Source organism: Bufo bufo, chromosome 4, assembly GCF_905171765.1.
Source record: "Bufo bufo chromosome 4, aBufBuf1.1, whole genome shotgun sequence".
NCBI classification, from domain to species: domain Eukaryota; kingdom Metazoa; phylum Chordata; class Amphibia; order Anura; family Bufonidae; genus Bufo; species Bufo bufo.
In genome coordinates, this window is record NC_053392.1 from 221,589,795 (window position 1) to 221,614,186 (window position 24,392).

The 24,392-nt window shown below is 45.7% G+C and overlaps 1 protein-coding gene across 1 annotated transcript; it reads left to right on the top strand.

Annotated features, from left to right (window-relative positions):
* The first annotated feature begins 1,745 nt into the window (after positions 1-1,745).
* On the top strand, positions 1,746-22,312 carry PPP1R2 (protein phosphatase 1 regulatory inhibitor subunit 2). Its single transcript, XM_040428325.1, has 6 exons — positions 1,746-1,955; positions 4,656-4,763; positions 10,357-10,443; positions 13,200-13,291; positions 14,261-14,413; positions 20,699-22,312. Exons 1-6 carry the CDS (start codon positions 1,837-1,839, stop codon positions 20,737-20,739), a joined length of 600 nt encoding a protein of 199 aa, XP_040284259.1. The 5' UTR covers positions 1,746-1,836; the 3' UTR covers positions 20,740-22,312.
* The last annotated feature ends 2,080 nt before the right edge of the window (positions 22,313-24,392 follow it).

Here is a 24,392-nt window from a genome sequence, read left to right on the forward strand (position 1 = left end):
GGGGCTGGTGTGCAACTTTTTCCAGGGCTGGTTTATATCCCCAGTCCGGCCCTGGCCGAGCGAGCCGCCGGGACTTTTTTTTTTTTTTAAGCCGAGCAGCCGATTCGTGGGGCTGAAGTTGTTGCCATAGAAACATTGTAAAGGGGAGGAGTTAGTAAGATAACCACGCCCATGTGGGGGCGCCAGAAATATTTCTGCACCCAGGCGCCTGTGACCCTAGGATCGGCCCTGGGTCACCAGCAGGCCATCAATCATAATTTTTCAAGGGTGTGTAGGATGCCCTCCTTTATGTGTAATAAAGGGTGTATTGGAGCGCTGATTCCTTGTAATTTTTGGAAGCCCTTTCACTTAGTGCTTAGGCTTTATGAGTGTAGGAGTCCCACTACCTGAACAATTGTACCACAATGTGAATGAAGCCCTCCTTTATGTGATATACAGGTTGTATCGGAGTGCCTCTTCCTTGTAATTTTTGGCAGCCCTTTCACTTAGTGCATAGGCTTTATGAGTGTAGGAGTCCCACTACCTGAACAATTGTACCAATGTGAATGAGGCCCTTCTTTATGTGATGTACAGGTTATATCGGAGTGACTCTTCCTTGTAATTTTTGGCAGCTCTTGCACTTTATATACAAGTAAATATACAGGAAAGAATGTTTCCTAACCATTTTTCCTCTAAAATCGATTTTATCTTCGGTTTTGTGCGTATTATTGTCAGTCTGTAAAAGTGGCATACTACTCGGACAAGATGCATCCAGGCATCCTCCCCATGCTGTTCCCGAACCATTTCGGTGGTGTTTCCATCCATTTCTGACCTTTTCTTATAAACCAGACACCCTCCCCTCTTCAGAGCAGGGGGTGCCTGGTTAAATGTTTGGGTTCTCCCAGTGACTTCCATTGTGCTCGGTAGAGCACCCGAGCATCCCCGAGGTGTTCGACCCTAGCACTTTGGTGCTTGATCAACACTAGTTATTTTCCCTTTTGCTACAATGTAAAGCCATCAGTTCCCTATTTTATTGCACTTTGAAGGGTTAACTTGCATTGTGATTTATGCTTTTGTGTGCACTTATACTCTCTTTTATATTGTTGAACTGCATTTCTATGTCTATTATAATATATCCCGTTCATCTAGAGTCTAGACGATGTGCGACACCATAGACTATCATTATAAAAAATGTTGCGTGACACATCGTCGTGTAGCACTAGCCTAAATTATTCCGCCCGCCTCTCGGCATGTCAATGGGGGCGGAGCAGACCTCCAGCGGCACGCGTGCACTAGCAGCAGCACGAATCCGGCAGGCTGTTCACCCGCTGGAACAGCCTGCCGCTAGTGTAAAAGTAGCCTAAGCATGCAGCTGATAGCAGTGGCATAGCGTGGGTTGCCAGCACCCGGGGCAAGCCATGTATTGCGCCTGATAGTGGCCCTCTTTCAGCTTTTCAAAAGTTGAACGGTAAATAAACATTTTATGGAAAAAAAAACCACATGAGGTTATAAAAGGAAGAAGCTTATACACAAGTGGGGAGATTATTTTTAGAGCTATGTGGTACTGACAACCAGAGGTAGTCAGGTATCTGAAGCCACTACATTACAGTACGACCGGCAAGTGCCCGCGCTTTTCCCCTACACCACAGATTCAGCACAGCCGTCTGCCTCTGGTTTCCATGGCAACTGCACAGCGCGCAAGCTCCTCAGCAGGTTTCCAACCTCATAGGTGTCACGTCGGAAGTGACGGTAGGACAGCCGCTGCTGATGACGTAGTGGGCGCTGACAGGGTGGAAGTGCGGCCGGTGCTCGCTGGGCGTGTTCACATATTACCGGGACTTTGGTCCGGCACCGAGAATGGAGGCGCAGGCACACAGGCCCGTTAAAGGCATTCTAAAGAACAAGGCCTCGGCGGCCACTGGCGTACGTGTGGTCAGCGAAGCAGAACTGAGCCAGGACGGCGATGACGACCTGAGGTGGGAGGGGTCCTGTACTGGAGTAGGGGGGCACAGGGGGCTGCAGCTGGGGAGTGACAGGTCCCAGTACTCAGCAGCTGGAAGTCTTCATGTACTAGGAGACGCGGCCCTGGGGGGCGACATTGGGGTGACGATGATTCCCACTGCACGGATCGGGCCTGATGCTCTGTCAGTTACCCGGAACCATCAAAGTGCCTATTGGGTGACAGCAAGCAGAGGTCTTGAGTTGATTCCACAAACTGAAACTTTTTATCCCTTTATGGTGGGTTCACACAGTTCACCAAAAAGTTCACAACGGCATTTTTGTGAACTTTTGTGTTTTAAAAAAAAAAAATAGGTAGTGTTTTTTGTGGTAGGGTGGGTTTTAACGCAGCATGTTGAAGCTTTTTTTGGGGGCTTCTCTGTAGTTGAAAAAACATGGTGTTGATTTTTGAGTGAACAAAAAATACTACAGCAAATTTGTGTGTGAATGGTCCTTAAAGGGTTATTCCAGCTTTAGGCTTTATTCACACAGTCAGTGGCGGAAATGTATCAAAACTGGTGGAAAGTAGAACTGGCTTAGTTGCCGGTAGCAACCAATAGGATTCCTCCTTTCACTTGCCAGATCTCTATTGTAAAATGAAAGGTGGAATCTGATTGGTTTCTATGGTCAACTAAGGCTGCATTCACATCACCATCCAGCAGGTGGTGATCCGTTGATTCTGTGAACGCCGGCAGACTGTTCTCTGCTGAAAACGTTCACTGGAGATGGGAACATAGCCTAGGACAGTTTTCCTTTACACCAGTTTTGCAAAATGTCCCCCAGTATTTGGTGGTACAGTTTTTGAAGATTCAGTGGGGCTGATGGTCTTCTATGGCAGAGTATGGTACGATCAGTTTTACACTGACACTAAGGCTGGGTTCACACTTGAGCGTTTTACAGCGCGTTCAAACGCGCTGTAAAACGCTCAACACATGAAAACCAATGGTTCCCTATGGCCCTGGTTCTCACTTGAGCGTTTTACAGCGCTGAAAAACGCGCTGTAAAACGCCCTACGCTCAAACAAGTACTTGAGCTTCTTTGGGGCGTTTTGACGCGCGTTTGTGGCCATAGGACATTGCAGTCAAACGCGCGTTTACTATTGCAAAAAACGCGCGTCAAAAACGCGCGTTAAACGCGCATCTCAAAGACGCTCAGGTCTGAACCCAGCCTTAGGGCTCATTCAGACGGCCGTATGTTTTGTTCCACACTCTTCCATTTCAATAGGGCCGCAAAAGATGTCCGTTCCGCGGCCCCGCAAAATATATAGAGCATGTCCTATTCTTGTCCACAATTGCGGAGAAGAATAAGCATTTTCTATGAGAGTGACGGCCATTTGCGGTCCGCAAAAACACATACGGCCGTCGGGATGAGCCCTAAGCCTTACATGGCAAGCCTGGATGCCTTTGTAAGGCATCCGGTTGCCATGGCAACCATTGGGTCACAGCCATCGCAGTGTGGTGACCCAATAGGGGGAGAGAAGGAGCTCCCTCCCTCTGTTAACCCCATGGATGCCGTGGGTGGGTACAGACCATGGTATCTAAGGGGTTACTCGCCCGGGATCGTTGCCAGCACCAATTTCAGTCATTGCAGCAGAGTGCCTGCTGTACGGTTACAGATGACACTCGCTGTAGATGGCGGCGGCTCCATTCCTGAGCCGCCGCCATCGTATACCAAGGGGCATTAGGCGGCACAGAGGGAGTCAGGCTCTGATCTTCAGAGTGGAGATCAGGGCCTGAAACCAGCATTTTTACGTGGTCAGGCTGTGGTCTGGAAATGATTACATCCTATGGGCTCATGCACACAAACGTATGTATTTTGACGTTTCCGTATTTTGTGGAACGGAACAGCTGGCCCCTAATAGAACAGTCCTATCCTTGTCCGTAATGCGGACAATAATAGGACATGTTTTATTTTGGTTCCTTTTGCAGACGATAATAGACATTTTTATTGATGGGAGTGAGAATAAAGCAGAATGCCCCCTATCTGTATTTTACAGACCCCTTGTCTGGGGGCCAGTCATGTGCATGAAGCCTTGATCGCTGGTATAATACATACACTGCACTTCTTCTGCAGGGTAGTGTGTTTGACAGGCATCCTATTAGGCCCTTCCCTTGATTCAGGGCCATTGTTGGGCCACCAGAACAACCCATCATCACCCTGCAGTCCCACCTGGGGGGTGGTAAGACGACAGAGGAAGCCCCCTTTGCACTGTCTAACCATCTAGATGCTGCAGTCGCAGCTCTCTCCGATCCTGGCGTTTAGAGCTGTATAATACAGCCAGCACCCGCTGTGCCCTACGTGGCCATCAGAGTGCAGGCACTGTAGTTCCCATGATATAAATCCTATTCACCAGACATTTATATCGCTTCAAAAAGGTGATTGCGGCTCATTATTTGCCTATTTTATGGTTCTTGCTACTTGCCCAGTAGAATGGTTTCTTTTACCATGATGGGAACGCTGTCTATGAAATGCCTCCATTAGCTCCACTCATTCAGAATGAATAATTCAGAATGTTTGTGTATTTGTTTAGTCGGCCATCATGGTTATTTTATCCTAGAAATCTTATGTGGTCATTTCACTTCTGTTCTTTATGATATCTTAGGGATTTACCAGTCCCAGAATGAAGTGCTGCAGTTTTATTACTTTTATTTATTTTTTTAGTACTGTTTCTTTTGCAGTAAGAAGTCACAGAAGTGGGATGAGATGAATATTCTGGCTACTTATCATCCTTCTGATAAGGACTATGGCTTAATGAAAATAGATGAACCAAGTACTCCCTTCCATAGGTAATAATATTAGTACTACTATCCTGTGTGATGCCGGTAGTTCATGTGTGGTCAGCGGTCTGCTTTGCCAGTCGGGGCCTTGTGGAATCATGACCAACATACAGTTACGTGTGCATGCATGGCATGTTAACCCCTTCACGGACTGTGCTGTACATGTGGTTAATGGAGCACATAATCATTTCTTTCCCCACGCCTCCACAACGGCACTACCTGGAGGTTGGCCCGCCTTCTCAGGGACAGGAAACAATAGCGAGATCAGCCAATAAAGGGCCCCCTCCCTCTTACCTCTCCAGGTATTAACCTAGGACTCAGAATAGGCAGCCCCGAGATTATACACCAAGGTCATGATGGAAGTAGCAACATTAAACAAAAAAATATTATTCAAAAATGAATGGGGCTACAGAGAGCAGAGTACGAGCAGGATCACACATTGTGCCCCCCCCCCCCCCCCCCTCCCTGAGGTTTACTAAATGCTGGCATAGCACATGGGTACCCTGTAACCATGTGCTATGCCTGGATTAGCTGGGGGGATCAGGCTCATGCCTGTGCCTGCTTTGCTAAGAGCTGACATGCAGGACTTTTAGCTTAGTGAAGCAGGCACAGGCAGGAGCCCGCTCCGCTAATTCTGGCATAGCACATGGGTACAAGGGGGGCACAGACAGGAGCAGCACTTTTTGTTCCTGTCTTTACTCCGTTCTCTGCAGCCCTATTGATAGAGTGCAGCGTCCGTACCGTGTATCGCTGACAAGTCAGCGATGTGGAGAATAGTGAATTTATAAACCACCTCAGCCCCCAGTGCTTAAACACCCTGAAAGACCAGGCCACTTTTTACACTTCTGACCTACACTACTTTCACCGTTTATTGCTCGGTCATGCAACTTACCACCCAAATGAATTGTACCTCCTTTTCTTCTCACTAATAGAGCTTTCATTTGGTGGTATTTCATTGCTGCTGACATTTTTACTTTTTTTGTTATTAATCGAAATTTAACGATTTTTTTGCAAAAAAATGACATTTTTCACTTTCAGTTGTAACATTTTGCAAAAAAAACGAGATCCATATATAAATTTTGCTCTAAATTTATTGTTCTACATGTCTTTGATAAAAAAAAATGGTTTGGGTAAAAGTTATAGCGTTTACAAACTATGGTTCAAAAATGTGAATTTCTGCTTTTTGAAGCAGCTCTGACTTTCTGAGCACCTGTCATGTTTCCTGAGGTTCTACAATGGCCAGACAGTACAAACACCCCACAAATGACCCCATTTCGGAAAGTAGACACCCTAAGGTATTCGCTGATGGGCATAGTGAGTTCATAGAACTTTTTATTTTTTGTCACAAGTTAGCGGAAAATGATGATTTTTTTATTTTATTTTTTTCTTACAAAGTCTCATATTCCACTAACTTGTGACAAAAAATAAAAATTTCTAGGAACTCGCCATGCACCTCACGGAATACCTTGGGGTGTCTTCTTTCCAAAATGGGGTCACTTGTGGGGTAGTTATACTGCCCTGGCATTCTAGGGGCCCAAATGTGTGGTAAGGAGTTTGAAATCAATTCTGTAAAAAATGGCCGGTGAAATCCGAAAGGTGCTCTTTGGAATGTGGGCCCCTTTGCCCACCTAGGCTGCAAAAAAGTGTCACACATGTGGTATCTCCGTATTCAGGAGAAGTTCGGGAATGTGTTTTGGGGTGTCATTTTACATATACCCATGCTGGGTGAGATAAATATCTTGGTCAAATGCCAACTTTGTATAAAAAAATGGGAAAAAGTTGTCTTTTGCCAAGATATTTCTCTCACCCGGCATGGGTATATGTAAAATGACACCCCAAAACACATTCCCCAACTTCTTCTGAATACGGAGATACCACATGTGTGACACTTTTTTGCAGCCTAGGTGGGCAAAGGGGCCCATATTCCAAAGAGCACCTTTCGGATTTCACTGGTCATTTTTTACAGAATTTGATTTCAAACTCCTTACCACACATTTGGGCCCCTAGAATGCCAGGGCAGTATAACTACCCCACAAGTGACCCCATTTTGGAAAGAAGACACCCCAAGGTATTCGCTGATGGGCATAGTGAGTTCATGGAAGTTTTTATTTTTTGTCACAAGTTAGTGGAATATGAGACTTTGTAAGGGAAAAAAATAAAAAAAAATCATCATTTTCGCTAACTTGTGACAAAAAATATAAAATTCTAGGAACTCGCCATGCCCCTCACGGAATACCTTGGGGTGTCTTCTTTCCAAAATGGGGTCACTTGTGGGGTAGTTATACTGCCCTGGCATTTTCCAGGGGCCCTAATGTGTGGTAAGTAGGTAAATGACCTGTGAAATCCTAAAGGTGCTCTTTGGAATGTGGGCCCCTTTGCCCACCTAGGCTGCAAAAAAGTGTCACACATGTGGTATCGCCGTATTCAGGAGAAGTTGGGGAATGTGTTTTGGGGTGTCATTTTACATATACCCATGCTGGGTGAGAGAAATATCTTGGCAAAAGACAACTTTTCCCATTTTTTTTATACAAAGTTGGCATTTGACCAAGATATTTCTCTCACCCAGCATGGGTATATGTAAAATGACACCCCAAAACACATTCCCCAACTTCTCCTGAATACGGAGATACCAGATGTGTGACACTTTTTTGCAGCCTAGATGCGCAAAGGTGCCCAAATTCCTTTTAGGAGGGCATTTTTAGACATTTGGATACCAGACTTCTTCTCACGCTTTGGGGCCCCTAGAATGCCAGGGCAGTATAAATACCCCACATGTGACCCCATTTTGGAAAGAAGACACCCCAAGGTATTCAATGAGAGGCATGGCGAGTTCATAGAATTTTTTTTTTTTTTTGGCACAAGTTAGCGGAAATTGATATTTTTAATTTTTTTCTCACAAAGTCTCCCGTTCCGCTAACTTAGGACAAAAATTTCAATCTTTCATGGACTCAATATGCCCCTCACGGAATACCTGGGGGTGTCTTCTTTCCGAAATGGGTCACATGTGGGGTATTTATACTGCCCTGGCATTCTAGGGGCCCTAAAGCGTGAGAAGAAGTCTGGAATATAAATGTCTAAAAATTTTACGCATTTGGTTTCCGTGAGGGGTATGGTGAGTTCATGTGAGATTTTATTTTTTGACACAAGTTAGTGGAATATGAGACTTTGTAAGGAAAAAAAAAAAAAATTCCGCTAACTTGGGCAAAAAAATGTCTGAATGGAGCCTTACAGAGGGTGATCAATGACAGGGGGGGTGATCAATGACAGGGGGGTGATCAGAGAGTCTATATGGGGTGATCACCACAGTCATTGATCATGCCCCTGTAAGGCTTCATTCAGACGTCCGGATGCGTTTTGCGGATCGGATCCATCTATCAGTGCAGCCGTAAAAATCATGCGGACATCTGAATGGAGCTTTACAGGGGGGGTAATCAATGACAGGGGTGTAATCAATGACAGGGGGGGTGATCAGGGAGTCTATATGGGGTGATCACCACAGTCATTGATCATGCCCCTGTAAGGCTTCATTCAGACGTCCGGATGCGTTTTGCGGATCGGATCCATCTATCAGTGCAGCCGTAAAAATCATGCGGACATCTGAATGGAGCTTTACAGGGGGGTAATCAATGACAGGGGGGTGATCACCACAGTCATTGATCATGCCCCTGTAAGGCTTCATTCAGACGTCCGTATGATTTTTACGGATCCGATCAGTCTATCAGTGGATCCGTAAAAATCATGCGGACATCTGAATGGAGCTTTACAGGGGGGTGATCAATGACAGGGGGGTGATCAGGGAGTCTATATGGGGTGATCACCACAGTCATTGATCACTCCCCTGTAAGGCTGCATTCAGACGTCCGTATGATTTTTACGGATCCGATCAGTCTATCAGTGGATCCGTAAAAATCATGCGGACATCTGAATGGAGCTTTACAGGGGGGTGATCAATGATAGGGGGGTAATCAATGACAGGGGGGTGATCAGAGAGTCTATATGGGGTGATCAGGGGTGATCAAGGGTGAATAAGGGGTTAATAAGTGACAGGGGGGGGGGTGTAGTGTAGTGGTGCTTGGTGCAACATATTACTGAGCTACCTGTGTCCTCTGGTGGTCGATCCAAACAAAGGGGACCACCAGAGGACCAGGTAGCAGGTATATTAGACGCTGTTATCAAAACAGCGTCTAATATACCTGTTAGGGGTTAAAAAAATCACATCTCCAGCCTGCCAGCGAACGATCGCCGCTGGCAGGCTGGAGATCCACTCCCTTACCTTCCGATCCTGTGAACGCGCGCGCCTGTGTGCGCGCGTTCACAGGAAATCTCGCGTCTCGCGAGAGGACGCACCGGCGCGTCCACCCAGAACAACAGGACCGCCGCAAAGACGCAATCCTGCGTACGGCGGTCCTGGGGTGGTTAAAGGGACACTGACAGGCCAAATCAGCATATATAGTTAGATATATGACATTACAGGTCTAATAGAGTCTTTTAAAAGCATATAAGTATACCCCCTGTCCACTTATAAAGAGCGAAATATAAAGTTTTATAACCTCCTTGTCCGGTCAGCAATCTGCCCAAGGGGCGGCGTTTCATGTGAAAATGCGCCCAGCCAGCCTTCCCAACTGCCGCTCTTAAGCCCCGCCCAGCTCATCATTATTCACTTCGCTGGGCGGCGGCTAGAACTCTCCCCAGTCCCGATCCTGCGCATGGGCAATTCAATCCTCTGGGCATCGTTCATGCCCAATCTTCTGCGCCTGCGCCCCGCCGTGGTTAGATCGCGCATGCGTGTACACACAGCCTGCCTGCGTCTTGGAGGCAGCTGCAGCCTCAGCCATGCACTGTTCAGAGCAGCGCTTCAGAGCGCTGCTCACTCACATCGTCAAAGGGGTTAATAGTGCGTCCCAGAGGATTGAATTGCCCATGCGCAGGATCGGGACTGGGGAGAGTTCTAGCCGCCGCCCAGCGAAGTGAATAATGATGAGCTGGGCGGGGCTTAAGAGCGGCAGTTGGGAAGGCTGGCTGGGCGCATTTTCACATGAAACGCCGCCCCTTGGGCAGATTGCTGACCGGACAAGCAGGTTATAAAACTTTATATTTCGCTCTTTATAAGGTGGACAGGGGGGATACTTAGATGCTTTTAAAAGACTCTATAAGACCTGTAATGTCATATATCTAACTATATATGCTGATTTGGCCTGTCAGTGTCCCTTTAAAGAGGCATTCCCATCTCGGACATTGGGGGCATATCGCTAAGATATTACTCCAGTGATGGGCCATGAATCTACCAAAGGAAAGATGTCTGAGTAGGCTAATCTATAGTGCTTTTGGCTCATGGAAGATCACCAGTTGCCCTTTGAGAGATGGTACAGTGCAAAGACTGGTTCTATTGGAGCCACTGTCTATGTGGTAAGAGAGTAGTTGACTAATTCAGGCCCAGCCCAGGAATTTTTGGCACGTACCCATTCATTCTGACACTAAAACTCTGTAGCTGCCTATGCATTACAACAAACCAAATGATAATGTCCTTTTATACTCACAGACACTGACCTGGCAGAATTTTATTTGTAGGCTGCCTTGTTTTATTACTATTTTTCCTTCACAGAATGGTTGGAGATGATGACGACGATGAAGGAGCCATGAGTGATTCAGAGGGTAATGAAGCACTAACGGCTGATGTCTTGGCGAAAAAGTAAGTATTACTGGTTAGCATTTAGGTACAGGCTATAAATTGTACAGCTGTTTCCTCTGTGAAGTTTATCTTTTGGCTGGTTTTACACAATAATTTAAAGAGATTTTTCAGGAGGTACATTAAAAAGGAGCCAGAAAGGGTTAAATGTTAAAATAAAAATAAAATAAAAACATTACTCCCTCACCAGTCCCTGTTGCTCTTCACCACCTGATTCTCGCACAGAGGTGACGCTCCTCAGCCAGTTATTAGTCTTAGCGGGAATTGTAAGCCATTTCCAGTGCTCAGCTATTCTAGGCGGCCTATAGAGGATTAATAGAGTAGCATAGAGGTAGCATGCCAGAACAGCAACCTTGGATGATCGGTGAGGTGATGCTTATTTCCTCGTGGTGGATACTGTCACAGGAATGCACTGTCCATGATCTAAACGGCAACTCTGCTGCCGGCAAACAGTGATTCTGTATGGGGATGAGTGTTTGCATTAAAGGGAGTCTTTCACCGAATATGACCATTACAGACCACTCAGAGCTGGTTCTCCATACTTTCCCCAGATTACTATGGTATCTTTCATATTGCAGTCTATTCGCCGATTTGCTCGAAAAAAATACTTTTATTACCACATGGTAATTAGGTTCTGAAGGTGCCCAGGGGCGGCGTTCATGCGGCCGGTGCCCAGGCCCCTGGGCGCTTTGCTTACCAAACCCCTCTGCCCGCCCTTGTTTAATCTTAATTACCTCCTCCTCTCGGTCTGAAATCCCGCGTCCTAGCCGCTCCACACATTCCCTGCGCATGCGCGCAGCATTGCCCATTAGGGCAGAGGAACAGGGACTTTCCAGCCTGCGCAACCCGATCCAGCCGGCGGAGGCACAGGATTTCAGATGGAGAGGAGGAGGTAATCGGAATAAACAAGGGCGGGCCAGAGGGGTCAAAGAGGAGGAGTTTGATAAGCGAAGCGCCGAGGGGCCTGGGCAGCGGCCGCATGAACGCCGCCCCTGGGCACCTTCAGAACCTAATTACCATATGGTATAAAAGTGTTTTTTGGAGGCAAATCGGCGATGGACTGCAATATGAAAGGGTATTATAGTAATCTGGGAAAGGTAATGGAGAACCTGATCTGAGTGGTCTGTAATGGTCCATATTCGGTGAAAGATTCCCTTTTAACAATCACTGCTCCCATACTGTGGAGGAGATCACTACATGTAAATACTGCTTTCTCCTCCTCTGACAATCAAGCGTCTGCTCCATCGGACCATGTAAAAGGGCCTTTAAATAAACTGCAACCCAAAACCCACTTATTTATCGCAAAGTGCCACCACGGCAATGTAACCTGAATACTACAGTGCAATATGGTATATGTTCCATGTACTTTATCACTTAGCTATAATATCCTGTCTACATTCAGTATGCTTCCTGTCCCGTTCATAGTGCCCCCTGTGCCTGATGAATGGCAGGAAAAGTCTAAGGCATATTGGTACACCTTAGACTTTTACAGGGTGCGAGTCCCACAGAGAGGGCTCCGAGTGCCAGCTCTGGCACCCGTGCTATAGGTTCGCCACCACTGAATTAGACTTTACAATGCAATCTGCTATTTGGCCACTATGACCTATCTACATGTGAGAAAAATGTAATACTTTAGGTTTGGCATAATTTAAATGGAATCTGTCACCAGGTACCTGAAACTAAACCAGCCGCATGCTCAGGTGTGTTCGCTTGTCAACATACTATAATGCTCTTTCTCCCACCCTTATCTGTGCCCCAAATTTAGAGGATAATGCTTTTAATTCCATACTATTTAGTCCCTGTGTGCAACAAGAAGGTGCTGTTGCACCTGAGGCTCTGCTCATCTGCCTAATGTCTGCGCCCCACCATTTTGCCTGTAAGGGCCAAGCAGTGTTGATTTACTCACGCCTGGCCCTGAAGTCTGTGGGAAGCTCATTCGGCGCACATGCTGTACAGAGCTGGAGATGGCTGGTCACTCTGCCACAATACTTCAGGGCCAGGCATGAGTACGTCTACACTGCCTGGCCCTGTCAGGTCAAAGCAGTAGGGGTGTGGACATCAAGGCAGGGGAGCCTCAGGTGCAATGGCACGCCCTTGCTGACATTAAAAGCATTATTTCTCTGAACTGGAGGCATGGATAAGGATTATACTATGTCGACAGAGTATAACTAAATATGCGTCTGGTTTAGTTACAGGCACCTGGAGACAGATTCCCTTTAACATTACATTTAGGCTATATGGTTGTTGCCAACTATAACATATAGGCTACACTCACACGACCATGTCCGTTTTGCAGTCCGCAACTCGCGGAACCATAAAATTATGGATGTGGTCCATGAGCATCCAGCACTTTCATTGTAAAAATGCCTTTCTTGTCTGCAAAATGGACAAGAATAGAAACATGTTCTGGACTTTGCGGCATGGCGACGCGGATGTCATCCGTCTGTTGTCCGCATTTTTTGCAGCCCCATAGAAGTGAATGGGACTGAAGATATAGTCGTGTGAATGTAGCCGTACTATACTACTATTGGCCAGATGTATACTTGGCCGGCTGACCCCACAATGGAACCCTGCTAGACCCTATTCTAAATCACAGGGGTCTGGAAATGGGAACAGTGTACAATAATAAAAGCTTTGCCCATCATTGTGAATAAAAAAAAAAAAAATAGATGTGTATTTTCTTTCCGGTTTACTTGTTGCACATTTGTGTCATGAATTTTTTGCAACTGGAGGTTTGTAAATGGCTAGTTTGCCTTTAGGTTGGAAGCAGCAGAAGGAACAGATCCTAAATTCTTGACACAAGAAGAGAGTAGTGAAGAGGAAGACGAGGAGCTGACACCGGAGGAGAGAGGTACTTATTTTTTTTATTGTAGCGATACATCTGGATACTGATGTTAGCCTAGGATACATCATTCAAGACCTTTCTTTAGCATTTTTTATTTGTCTTATTCTTTACCTGCGTTGCATATAATTCTCTATGTGTTAGGGCACCAGCAAAGCTTCTATAGGAAATGGATTACAGTTGGTTATTTCTTCCATGTGTTCTTCCAGAAATATTTTAGGGGTCTTTGCCTAGTTGTTATCATGCTTAGGGTACTTTCACACTTGCGGCAGAGGATTCCGGCAGGCAGTTCCGTCGCCAGAACTGCCTGCCGCATCCGGCAATCCTGACGCAAACGGATGGCATTTGTCAGACTGATCCGGATGCGGGTCCGTCTGACAAATGCATTGAAATACTGGATCCGTCTCTCCGGTGTCACCTGGAAAAACGGATCCGGTATTTATTTTTTATATTTTTTGCATTTTTCAAGGTCTCTGCATGCGCAGACCGGAAAACCGGATCCGTTTTGCAGGAACACTTAATGCCGGATCCGGCATTCCGGCAAGTGTTCAGGATTTTTGGCCAGAGAGAAAACTGCAGCATGGCGCAATATTTTCTCCGCCCAAAAAACGTAGTAGGGACTGAATTGATGCATCCTGAACGGACTACTCTCCATTCAGAATGCATTAGGATAAAACTGATCCGTTTTTTTCCGGTATTGAGCTCCTGTGATGGAACTCAGCGCCGGAAAAGAAAAACTCTAGAGTGAAAGTACCCTTAAATGATGGGTATTTTATACCCAAAATGAGTTGGTAAATGCTTCTGTACAGCAGTTATGCTCAAATCTATCATTCTTGGGTATGAAAAAAATAGTTTTCTGCATTCAAGTAAATAGAAACTGCTATTGCTAATTGTGTATTTATTGAATGGCAATTTTATCAGGTAACCAGATTTATTCAGTTATTTGGGAACTGCTCATTCATTCTGTTCACTTTGTAGAAAAGAAAAAGGAATTTGAGATGAAAAGGAAGCACCATTATAATGAGGGTATGAATATCAAACTGGCCAGGCAATTAATAGCAAAAGAGCTTGTGGGGGAGGACTATGAGGATGAAGAAGATGAGGAAATGCAAGATATAACGGACACGGAAGGTAAGTCTTATTCACTTTGTCACTAACTAGTCACCTTGAAAACAAACTGCTTTTGAAGTATGTGTCAGTTGAAGGGGTATTCACTACTTGATAATATTTAATATAAGTGCTAATGCAAAGTTATATATCTTTTGTTTTTTGTATTATTGTAGACAAGCACTCTTCATTTGGAACTATCCAGAGACCTCAGATTTATGTCATCCATATATTCATTTATTATAGCTAATATAAAAATATAACTAGCATATAAAAATCAAATTAAAAATAAAACACACACTTGAAATACCAATGCCCCTCTATTATCTGTATATGGGTTAGATCTAATTGATCTCTCCTCGTCTCCACATAGGCATCCAATAAGGGACTGTATATATAGTCCTTATCTACTGCGTATTTTTTTTTAAACTCGTTTTATTGCATGGTAAAAAATTTACAAGCATGGCACATGTACAACCAAAAGTTATCAAGACCCACACATGGGCCATACATAAAAGCAAAAGCATCGTATGAAGAATCTTACATACATTTTAAGCAGCTGTGAAAATCGGATGTCTATGTCAATGATAACATGTTCAGAAACAGTCAGGGGATATAAACGTATGGGTGCATATTAGAGATGGATAACAACCACTTGTCTCAGGAGGTCAGTCATCCGGACTCACAAGCTTTCATACATGCTCACGGCTGAACTACCCAGAGCCATCAGACTCCTGGTGCTGGCTCTCGTCATGCGCAGTAAGTGAAGAGTCGCACCAAGCCCCCCACACCCTGTCAAACTTTTGCGGGCAACCCCTATGTTTATATACTATGCTTTCCATTGATACCGTAGCGTTAACCAGAGACAGCCATAGACCCCGGGATGGCAGCTTGTCCCCCATCCAACACATGGCGATTGCCTTTCTAGCCATGAACAGTGTTCTTTCAAGGAAGATTTTATGATAGTGTGTCCAAGATTCCTCATCAACTACTCCCAAAATACACATTTTAGGGCACAGCTGTAATGGTGCATGCACCAGGGGTCCGAGGATCTCCAGTACAGACAACCAAAACCGCCGGATGTATGAGCAGTCCCATATCAGGTGCCAGAAATCTGCACCCTCCACCCCACACCTATGACATCTGGTATTATCCATTCTGCCCATCTTATGAAGCCTGGTGGGAGTTAAATAGCTATAGTGCAAAATAAAGAGCTGCGTCATCCTGTTAATGGAGGGGGATACTCTAGTTGGTGCTAGTAGGGCCTCTTCCCATTCTTCCTCAGACAAAGAGGGTATGAACCCCTTCCATTTGCCCTCTACGGTCAGCGGGGACATCAGCAAGCGGCGATCCAGCAGGTGGGTATAAAGGGCCGATACTATCCCCTTGGGACCCTGAGATCTGAGTATGCCAATGGTGGGGTATTTAGATATGTTTCTGCCACTGTCTCTAAATTGAGTTTGAAGGGCATGTCGCAGTTGGAGATGCCTGAATGATAAGGTACTTGGCACTTGGAACCTGTCCTGGATTTGCGCGAAATCTAAAAGCTTGCTATCCTCATATAAGTCCCCTAGCGTTTGAATCCCATATCTCCTCCACTCCCCTGCACCCTCTAACCTCAACAGGTGTGGAAACATGCAGTTATCCCAAATAGGAATATTACAAGGTAAATCTTTATAAGCATTCAGCTTGGAGGCCTGCCATATCTGGTGGGCTAGTTTATGCAGCGGGAGGGTAGCTTTCTGTAAGCGTCCCATTCCTTCTAACACCGGCCACAAAGTCGAAACCTGCAGATATTCATGCAAATAGTATTCCGAGTTGGGTCTTATGGTCTCGGTAACCCAGCTCCTCAGGAATCTCAGCTGACTAGCAATGAAGTAGAGGAAAAAATCAGGCAGTGCTGCCCCGCCCTGCAGCTTCGACCTCTGGAGGACCTGGAGCGAGAGCTTTCTTCTAGCTTTCCCCCATACAAAAGCAGTGACCAAGGAGTGTATGCATTTAAAGAAGCTCCGAGGGATCGGTGTGCATGCATGAGACAATACATATAAGCCTTTAGGTAACAAAACCATTTTCACTAGGTTCAGTCTGCCCATAACGGACAATGGAAGGGCCTCCCATGCTTTCATTTTATCTTTAAAAAGAGCTTCCAGAGGCTCAACATTCAGGTCGTAGGCAAGCTGTGGAGCCCTAGTGATCATCATCCCAAGGTATTTGAATCTATCCACTACTGGCAGGTTATGATGGTGAGTCCCCCAGTCATGGTCCCACAAAGGCATGATGGCTGACTTACCCCAGTTTATATGTAGTCCAGAATAGCGCCCAAACAAGGCTATTACTTCAATTGCCCTTGGTAGGGACATCTCTGGACTAGACATAAAAAGTATCAGATCATCCGCATACAAGCCTATTCTCTCCTCCCTGCAACCCATTGAAATTCCTGCATACACTGAATCCTGCCTGATTCTAATTGCCAGGTGTTCAATCGCGATTGCAAACAACAGGGGTGAGAGCGGGCAGCCCTGCCTAGTGCCTCTGCGTAAGGAGATCTCCTTTGAATAGGAGCCATTGAGCTGGATACGTGCAGATGGGTTATTATAAAGTATTTTAATCCATTTTATGAAATTGGGACCAAAACCGAAGCTTCTCAGCACAGCTATCAGGAAGGGCCATTCCAGGGAGTCAAAAGCTTTGGCAGTGTCTAGAGAGGCCAGGGCCCACCTTTCTTTCCCTGCCGAACCTATCTGCGCGACTACCTGGGTTCTTCTAATATTATCTGATGTGGATCTGCCCGGCATGAATCCTGATTGATCAGAGTGGATCACTGTGGTTATTGCCTTGTTAAGCCTATTGGCTAGCACTCTAGTCAGGATTTTATAATCCAAGTTCAGCAATGAAATTGGACGGTAAGATCCGCAGTCCAGCGGATCCTTGCCAGGCTTCAGTATCAAGACTATAGAGGCATCATATAATGATACTGGCAATGATCCGCCGGAGTCCACCGCCCCATACAGCTTTACAAGTTGTGGCGCTAGTATCTCCCTATACTTTGCGTACACCTCCACCGGGATGCCATCAGGACCCGGGGCTTTCCCAGCGGGGAGATCCGTGATGGCCCTCTCTACTTCCTCCAAGGTGATGTCCTCTTCCATGATACCCTTATCTAGGTCGCTGAGTTGGGGGTAGGTGATTTCATTGAGGTACGCCTCCAAATCCTGCTCGGTGTAATTTACCGCTGATTTGTATAGATCCGCATAAAAGGTGTACATGCAGTTTAATATATCCCGAGCCATCTCGACTATGCGGCCATCGGTCTCCCTAAGACGGAGTAGCGGTGGAGCCATAGTGTTAGCACGGGCTAAATGGGCCAGCAATTTCCCTGCTTGATTGCCCACCTCAAACGCCTGCTGCCTGAGAAAGAAGAGTTTCCTTTTACTCTTCTCTTCCAGATGCATGGCATATAGTCTTCCCTTGGTCAGCCACGCCCCCCTGTGTTCCTCCGTAGGGGATTCAACAAAACATCTCTCTGCCTCTTTACAGCTAGCTAGCAATTCTTCCTCTTTACGCTGCGCATCCCTTTTGACATATGAAATGGAGGACTTGAGGCAACCTCTAAGGTAAGCCTTCAGGGTCTCCCAGAGTAACAGGGAGTCGGTGGCAACATCCTGTGCTCCATAGAAGACCCCTAACTGATCTGGGATCCTGTCTGTCAAACCAAATAATGTGAGCCAGAACGGATGGATGCGCATCTTTCTACCTATTCCAGAGGAGTCTGGGGATCCCAGTTCTGCGAGGACCGGTGCATGATCAGAGGGGCCCTGTGGACCGTAACAGATGCTCACCAAATCAGTGTAAGCTGCAGGGTTACCAAACAAGTAGTCTATTCTAGAGAGGGCGCCCCGGGAGGGTGTGAAACAGGAGTATTCTCTTGTATTCGGATTCCTGGCCCTCCACACATCTATCCACCCCATCTCCTGTGAAATCCTTGTCAAGGGTGTGTCATCACTCCCCACCCACGTGTTATCACTCCTACTTCTAAATCTATCCATGTTCTCACTCATCACCTGATTGAAGTCTCCCATACACAGTAGTCGGGCGTTGGGATAGTGAGTTACAAAACCCACAACTGACTGCAGTAGGGAAACCGAGGCAGGTGGTGAGTTATACAGGTTTACTATCACGTAAGGGATACATTCTATATGGGCGTATAAGAAGATGTATTGACCTGCTGGATCAATCATTGAGTGATGAATCTCACATCTCAAACTTCTGTGAAGTAAGAGTGCCACTCCTCTAGAGTGCGAATTGCCATAGGCGTTAAATAGATGCTGGACCCAGGGTTTTTTTAGCCTATGTCCCGTTTCCGGGGTGAGGTGAGTCTCCTGAAGGCACAGGACATGAGGATTAAAGGCGCGGATCTGGGAGGCCACAGTTATCCGCTTCTTTGGATCACCCAGTCCCCTGACATTCCAAGACATGAGTCTCAAGGAGGCCATAAGGGCGTAACATTATCCTGACCATCTAACCCCTTTATCACTCCTTTTTTCAAAATAAATTGCATCTGCTTAAAACAATACATCAATCCTACTACAGGAAGACAATAGACATTGGGCCATGCTTGATACGAGTGTGCATATACATGAACTAAAATAACATAAAACAACATCTTGAAAGACCTGAGATTATCAGGTGTAGGACCAGTGAACGTACTGGTCCTATACTCGGGGACCTGCATGGTGTAAAAGGCTGGTATTACCACACAGGTGCCGCTCCAACCCTTATTGCAGTGTACTCAAATAAACTGCCACCTTTGGACTAAAGAGCCATACTCAATGGCACAGTGTTCCTTCAGGAAAGGAATTAACGTTGACTGTCCAGATCTCCATGGACGTATGGCAAGTCATGGGGGCGACAATATTTGTAGAAAACGACATTAAGCTCCAATATCGCTCCTCTCACATAGGGGAAACATATGATACTTGCTGCGTCTCTAGGAACTCTCTCATCGCCGTGGCGGGTGAGCCGCCATTCTCGAGGCCCAGTCCTCCGCTTCTTTGGGGTCACTGAAGAAAATGGTCTTTTCACCGTCAATCACTCTAAGACGGGCAGGGTATGCCATAGAATATTGCAGGTTTAGTTCCCTTAGGCGGCGCTTCACCGCCACAAACGTAGCCCTTCTCTTCTGAAGGTCCGCCGAAAAGTCCGGGAAAAGAGAGATTCTGACGTTGTCATGCCTGATGTCTTGCTTTTGTCTGGCCTGGCTGAGAAGAAGATCTCGATCTCGCCAATTCAGGAGACGAGCCAGGAGAGGCCTTGGTGGCGCCCCTGGAGGAGGTGGTCTGGCAGGGACACGGTGGGCCCTCTCCACTGCATATGCTGATGTAAAAGGCGCTTCAGGAAACTGTTCCCTGAACCAGTTCTCCAGGAACGCTGCAGGATCCCTTCCCTCCGTTCTCTCAGGTAGGCCCAGAATTCTTACATTATTACGGCGCGACCTATTCTCTAGGTCATCGCATTTCTGCTGCCATTGACCCATCGCTCTCTCCAGATCTTGTACTCTCCCCTCCATGGGTCTTGTCTGGTCTTCTAGAGCAGAGACGCGGTCCTCAGTGGTCTTAACCCGGTCGCGCAGCTGCTGCATATCATGGCGGAGTAAGCTGACGTCCACTCTTACCTCCTCCAGCTTTCCGGTCAGCGAGGACTGGCATGAAGAGATCGCCAGTAGCAGCTGATCATATGCTGCCTTTAGGGTGAACTCCGGCTCGGTTGGCTCGTCCGCCTCTGCCTGTTGAGCAGACTGACCTCTTGTAACCGCAGAGCGCGACGGTGAGGCAGACGCGGCGCCATGTTGGGCCTCAGATCTGGCAAACTCCTTCAGCCTCTCCGCTGCATTCTGAGTTTTACTGGGCCCCATCGTAGGTGTGCGGGGTCTTCTCTTTCGTCTGCACACCTTCCAGTCGGTGTCTGTGGTGGACAGTTTGTCAGGATGATGTAGGATTGCTCAGGGTTGTCGGAGCTGCTCTCAAACGCGTGCTCTCATGCCGGCAGTTGGCCACGCCCCCCCTTATCATCTACTGCGTATTTAACTGATATTATGGTTCAAAATACAGTTGCAAGAAAAAGTATGTGAACCCTTTGGAATGATATGGATTTCTGCACAAATTGGTCATGAAATGTGATCTGATCTTCCTCTAAGTCACAACAATAGACAATCACAGTCTGCTTAAACTAATAAACACAAAAGAATCAAATGTTACCATGTTTTTATTGAACACCCCATGTAAACCTATAATTTCTTTCTTTCTCTTGTAGCTCTCCCTGACCAACCGCAGAGTCATGAACACGTACTATAGAGGAAACCTCAGCTGCACTGCTTTGCTGAAGGTCTATTTGTTGCCACGCCACTGCATAAAGCACTGATCCGCAGACCTATGGACTAGAGGCAGAAGGATGCTTTTCTGTTGCCAATGTTGTATTGTGAGGCCCTTTAATTAATAAGCCAATTCTAATTAATGATTTACAAGCTTGTCTGGTATATTCTGTTTCCAAGACTGGCACAGAAGAATACAAGTATTGGTTTACACTCACAGCTATTTACATGCCATATGTTTGTCATTTGATTCATGTATGGCGTTCCGCGTGTGGGTACCTTGGTTAAAAGTTTTCAAAAGTTTTTTTCTCTTCTATTGTGGCCTGTTAGAAAATAAGGTATCGCTGAGGCAAACAATGGAGTCTCCATTTTTATTGTATTCGGACAGGAGAGATGTTTGAATGTTCTAGGGGTTGCATGTTAGCAACCATACAACACTTGCTGAGAACAATCCTGTGTTTTATTTTGTCAGGGGATTGTATTTTACTAGTCCATGAAGAGAAGGAAAGTATTTTTCCATAATGTTGCTTTTCTTTAGGTTAGCAGACTTTTTGAACAGTGACTATGTCCCAATGGGTCCGTATATAAGTTCTCTAATCCATCCTTGTAAAAGTGCTGTAGTCCTGGGATGTCAGACGGTCATCAATGGACTGGAGTATGGTATCATCCGTTATGTCACGTATGATAGGCAGTTTTTTCAGTCCAGTGCTCTTCTAGCGTATCCATCAGAAATCTGTACTTCAGCCTTTAAATATTCAGCTTTTCAGTAAATGGACAATCTGAGTTCAGTTGGACAGGTGTATATAGAAAATGCACTGACGGTTTAGCAAAATATGTGTCGAATGAAAAGCTGTATACAACATATCCTAACATGATGTTCAGATATTGTGCAATGCAGACATCTATGTTAAAGCCCTTCACCAAGAATGTTACTAGAATGTGGAAATTCAGATGTGACTGTTACCCATTGATTTATTTTTTTCAGCTTTAGAGAATTGTTAGGCTACATGCACAAGAAGACTCATGACCGTTACTTTTTTGGGTGAAAAAACTCCAAAATTTTGCACTGTTTTCGACTGTAGTGTGTAAATGGGTTTTCTTAAAGTACCATCCAGAGGAGGAAGGAATGGCCTAACGGTCAGATCCCAGTATAATTCAAGAAAATGGTTTTTATTTCAGCACAGCAAATGGGGAAAAAAAAATATCTGGATTATTTCCAATTGCCTTAGATGGTATGTTCTTTTCATGTCATACTTGTTGGGTTAGAAACTTCATAATTTACTTAATTCACGTTAATTATTTTTAATGTTTTCCACTTTCTTTTCCTTTTTATTCACGAAGGGCTTTATGCATAAAAAGATAGTGCTTTTAGAAAGTGACGTTGCCCATAGCAAGGAGTCACAAGCAACAAAGCACTGTGTGTGTACATAAGGTATACGTTCTCCATGTAGTCCAATTGACTCTTATTAGAAATATCCAGCTTAGGTATATATAGCTAGGAATGTTTAACCTACTGAAGCATCCTGAGACTGGATCCTGTATATAATGTATGTCAATAAAAGAGGAGAAAGGACATTATTGGCAGTTCATTTATTGTATGCAGCAAATGTTTTACCTTTTTAATAACAATCCTGGTTGGAAAAGGCTCATAAGGTAGGTAACTATTGGTTTTACATATTATTATTATTATTATTATTATTATTATTATTATTATTTTTTTAAACTCGTTTTATTAGGAGTAAACAGCACAAGTTGGTAAGGCTGATTAGTCAGCCTGCATTTGTGTGGGGGTGGGGGTGGGCGCAGAGGCTCTTCATATACGAGCCATAGCCTCCCTCACCGGCGTGGGTTCTCAGGTGCACCGCTGCCGCTGGGTGTCATTAGCACACTAGCTTCTCTGGTGGTAGGAGTCTTTCTTTGCAGCATGGAGCTTGTTATTTTGCTCTCTGCTACCGTAGCATGCACGCGCCATACTATGTAAGTAGGTTGGGCCGGGGCCGTCTCTCCTGGCCGGTCGGAACCGACTTTGCTAGCGAACGGGAGGCTTCGCCTCAGAATCTGCTACCTCAGGTTTGCTCGTTGGGGCTAAATACTTCTATTTCTTTTCACCTTTGTTTAATAGGAGTTAGTTCCTATAAATCTTACAAGTTTTACTTCGCTTTGTTCGTCTCGTATGGAAAGTTACTTCAGCCGGTTTGCTGTAAAGGAAGAGTTACCTGGGCTGCACGTGACGTCATGTTTGGAGATCGGACACAGCGTTTATTGTTTAGGCCTCTTGCTGTAGCTGTTCCTTGCCACGTGTCTCCCCCTCCCCCGCTACCACCATCTTTAGACTCCACGTATTTCACTGCTCCATGTACTTAAAAACCCTGCCGCACTTTTATGCTCTGCTGTTATCCTGAGCGGCATTTACACTTTCGGATTTTATTTCATGTCATGCTGCATCCGCACGTCTTTACTGTCCAGCACTTTCCTACTCTTGGTTCGTATTCACTCAGATTGGTCTCGCATTCAAGCTGCTGTCACCTGTTGGCTGTTACATCTCATTCCATACCCAGCCGAATCTGTATTACACGCCTGTTATTACATGTTGTGTACTCGGCTTACAGCTGCTACTGTTACTCCATTTTTATTCTCAGGACGCACCAGCCTGTTGTTCACACCTTGCTCCACTCACAACCAGAGCTGCGTTCATGCGTCGACTGGTATACCATGTTTGCTCTGCTCACTGTGAGAGCTGTGTTTACACTCCGCTGTCACAACATGTCATACTAGGCTTGTTTCAGAGCTGCATTCACTTCACTGTTACATCATGTTATGCTCCACTCACATTTAGAGCTGCTGTTCTACCAATTTTATTCTCTGCAACACCCAAGGTGCGTTCATGCGTCGACTGATATACCATTTAAGCTCTCTACAGTGAGCATAGCTGTTTTACACGTCCGCTGTCACAACATGTTCATACTAGGCTTGTTTCAGAGCTGCCATTCAACTTTCACTGTTACATCATGTTTATGCTCCACTCACATTTAGAGCTTGTGTTCTACCAATTTTATTCTCTGCAACACCCAGAGGTGCATTCACATCGCTGTCAAATCATTTTTTGCACTCCACCCTCGACCAGAGTTGCATTCATCCGTCTATCGTACATCAGGTTTACTCTACTCGCACCCAGAGCTGCTTCACACGTCCTATGCTACTACAGGTTTCTTTCCATGCCCATTTCAAGAACTGCATTCATTTCGCTGTTACATCTATGTTATGCTCCGTTCACAACCAGAGCTGCTGTTATACCAAATTTCATGCTCTGCTTATACCCAGAGTTGTGTTCACACTTTTTTACTGCTACACCAGGTCATATACCCCACTCACCAAAGCCCGCTTTCCATGTCTGCTTTTCACATCTATTTTATATTCCGTTCACATCCAAAGCTGCGTCCGCATGTCTGCTTTTACATCTTGTCCTATACTCCATTCACTACTAGAGCTGCGTTCACGTGTCTGCTTTCGCATCAAGTCAATACTCTGCTCACTTTCAGATTGCATTCATACGTCTGCTTTATACCATGCTTTTCATGCGCTACCCATACTCAGAGCTGCACCCATACCATGTTTTTTAGGTACCACTCACATCCA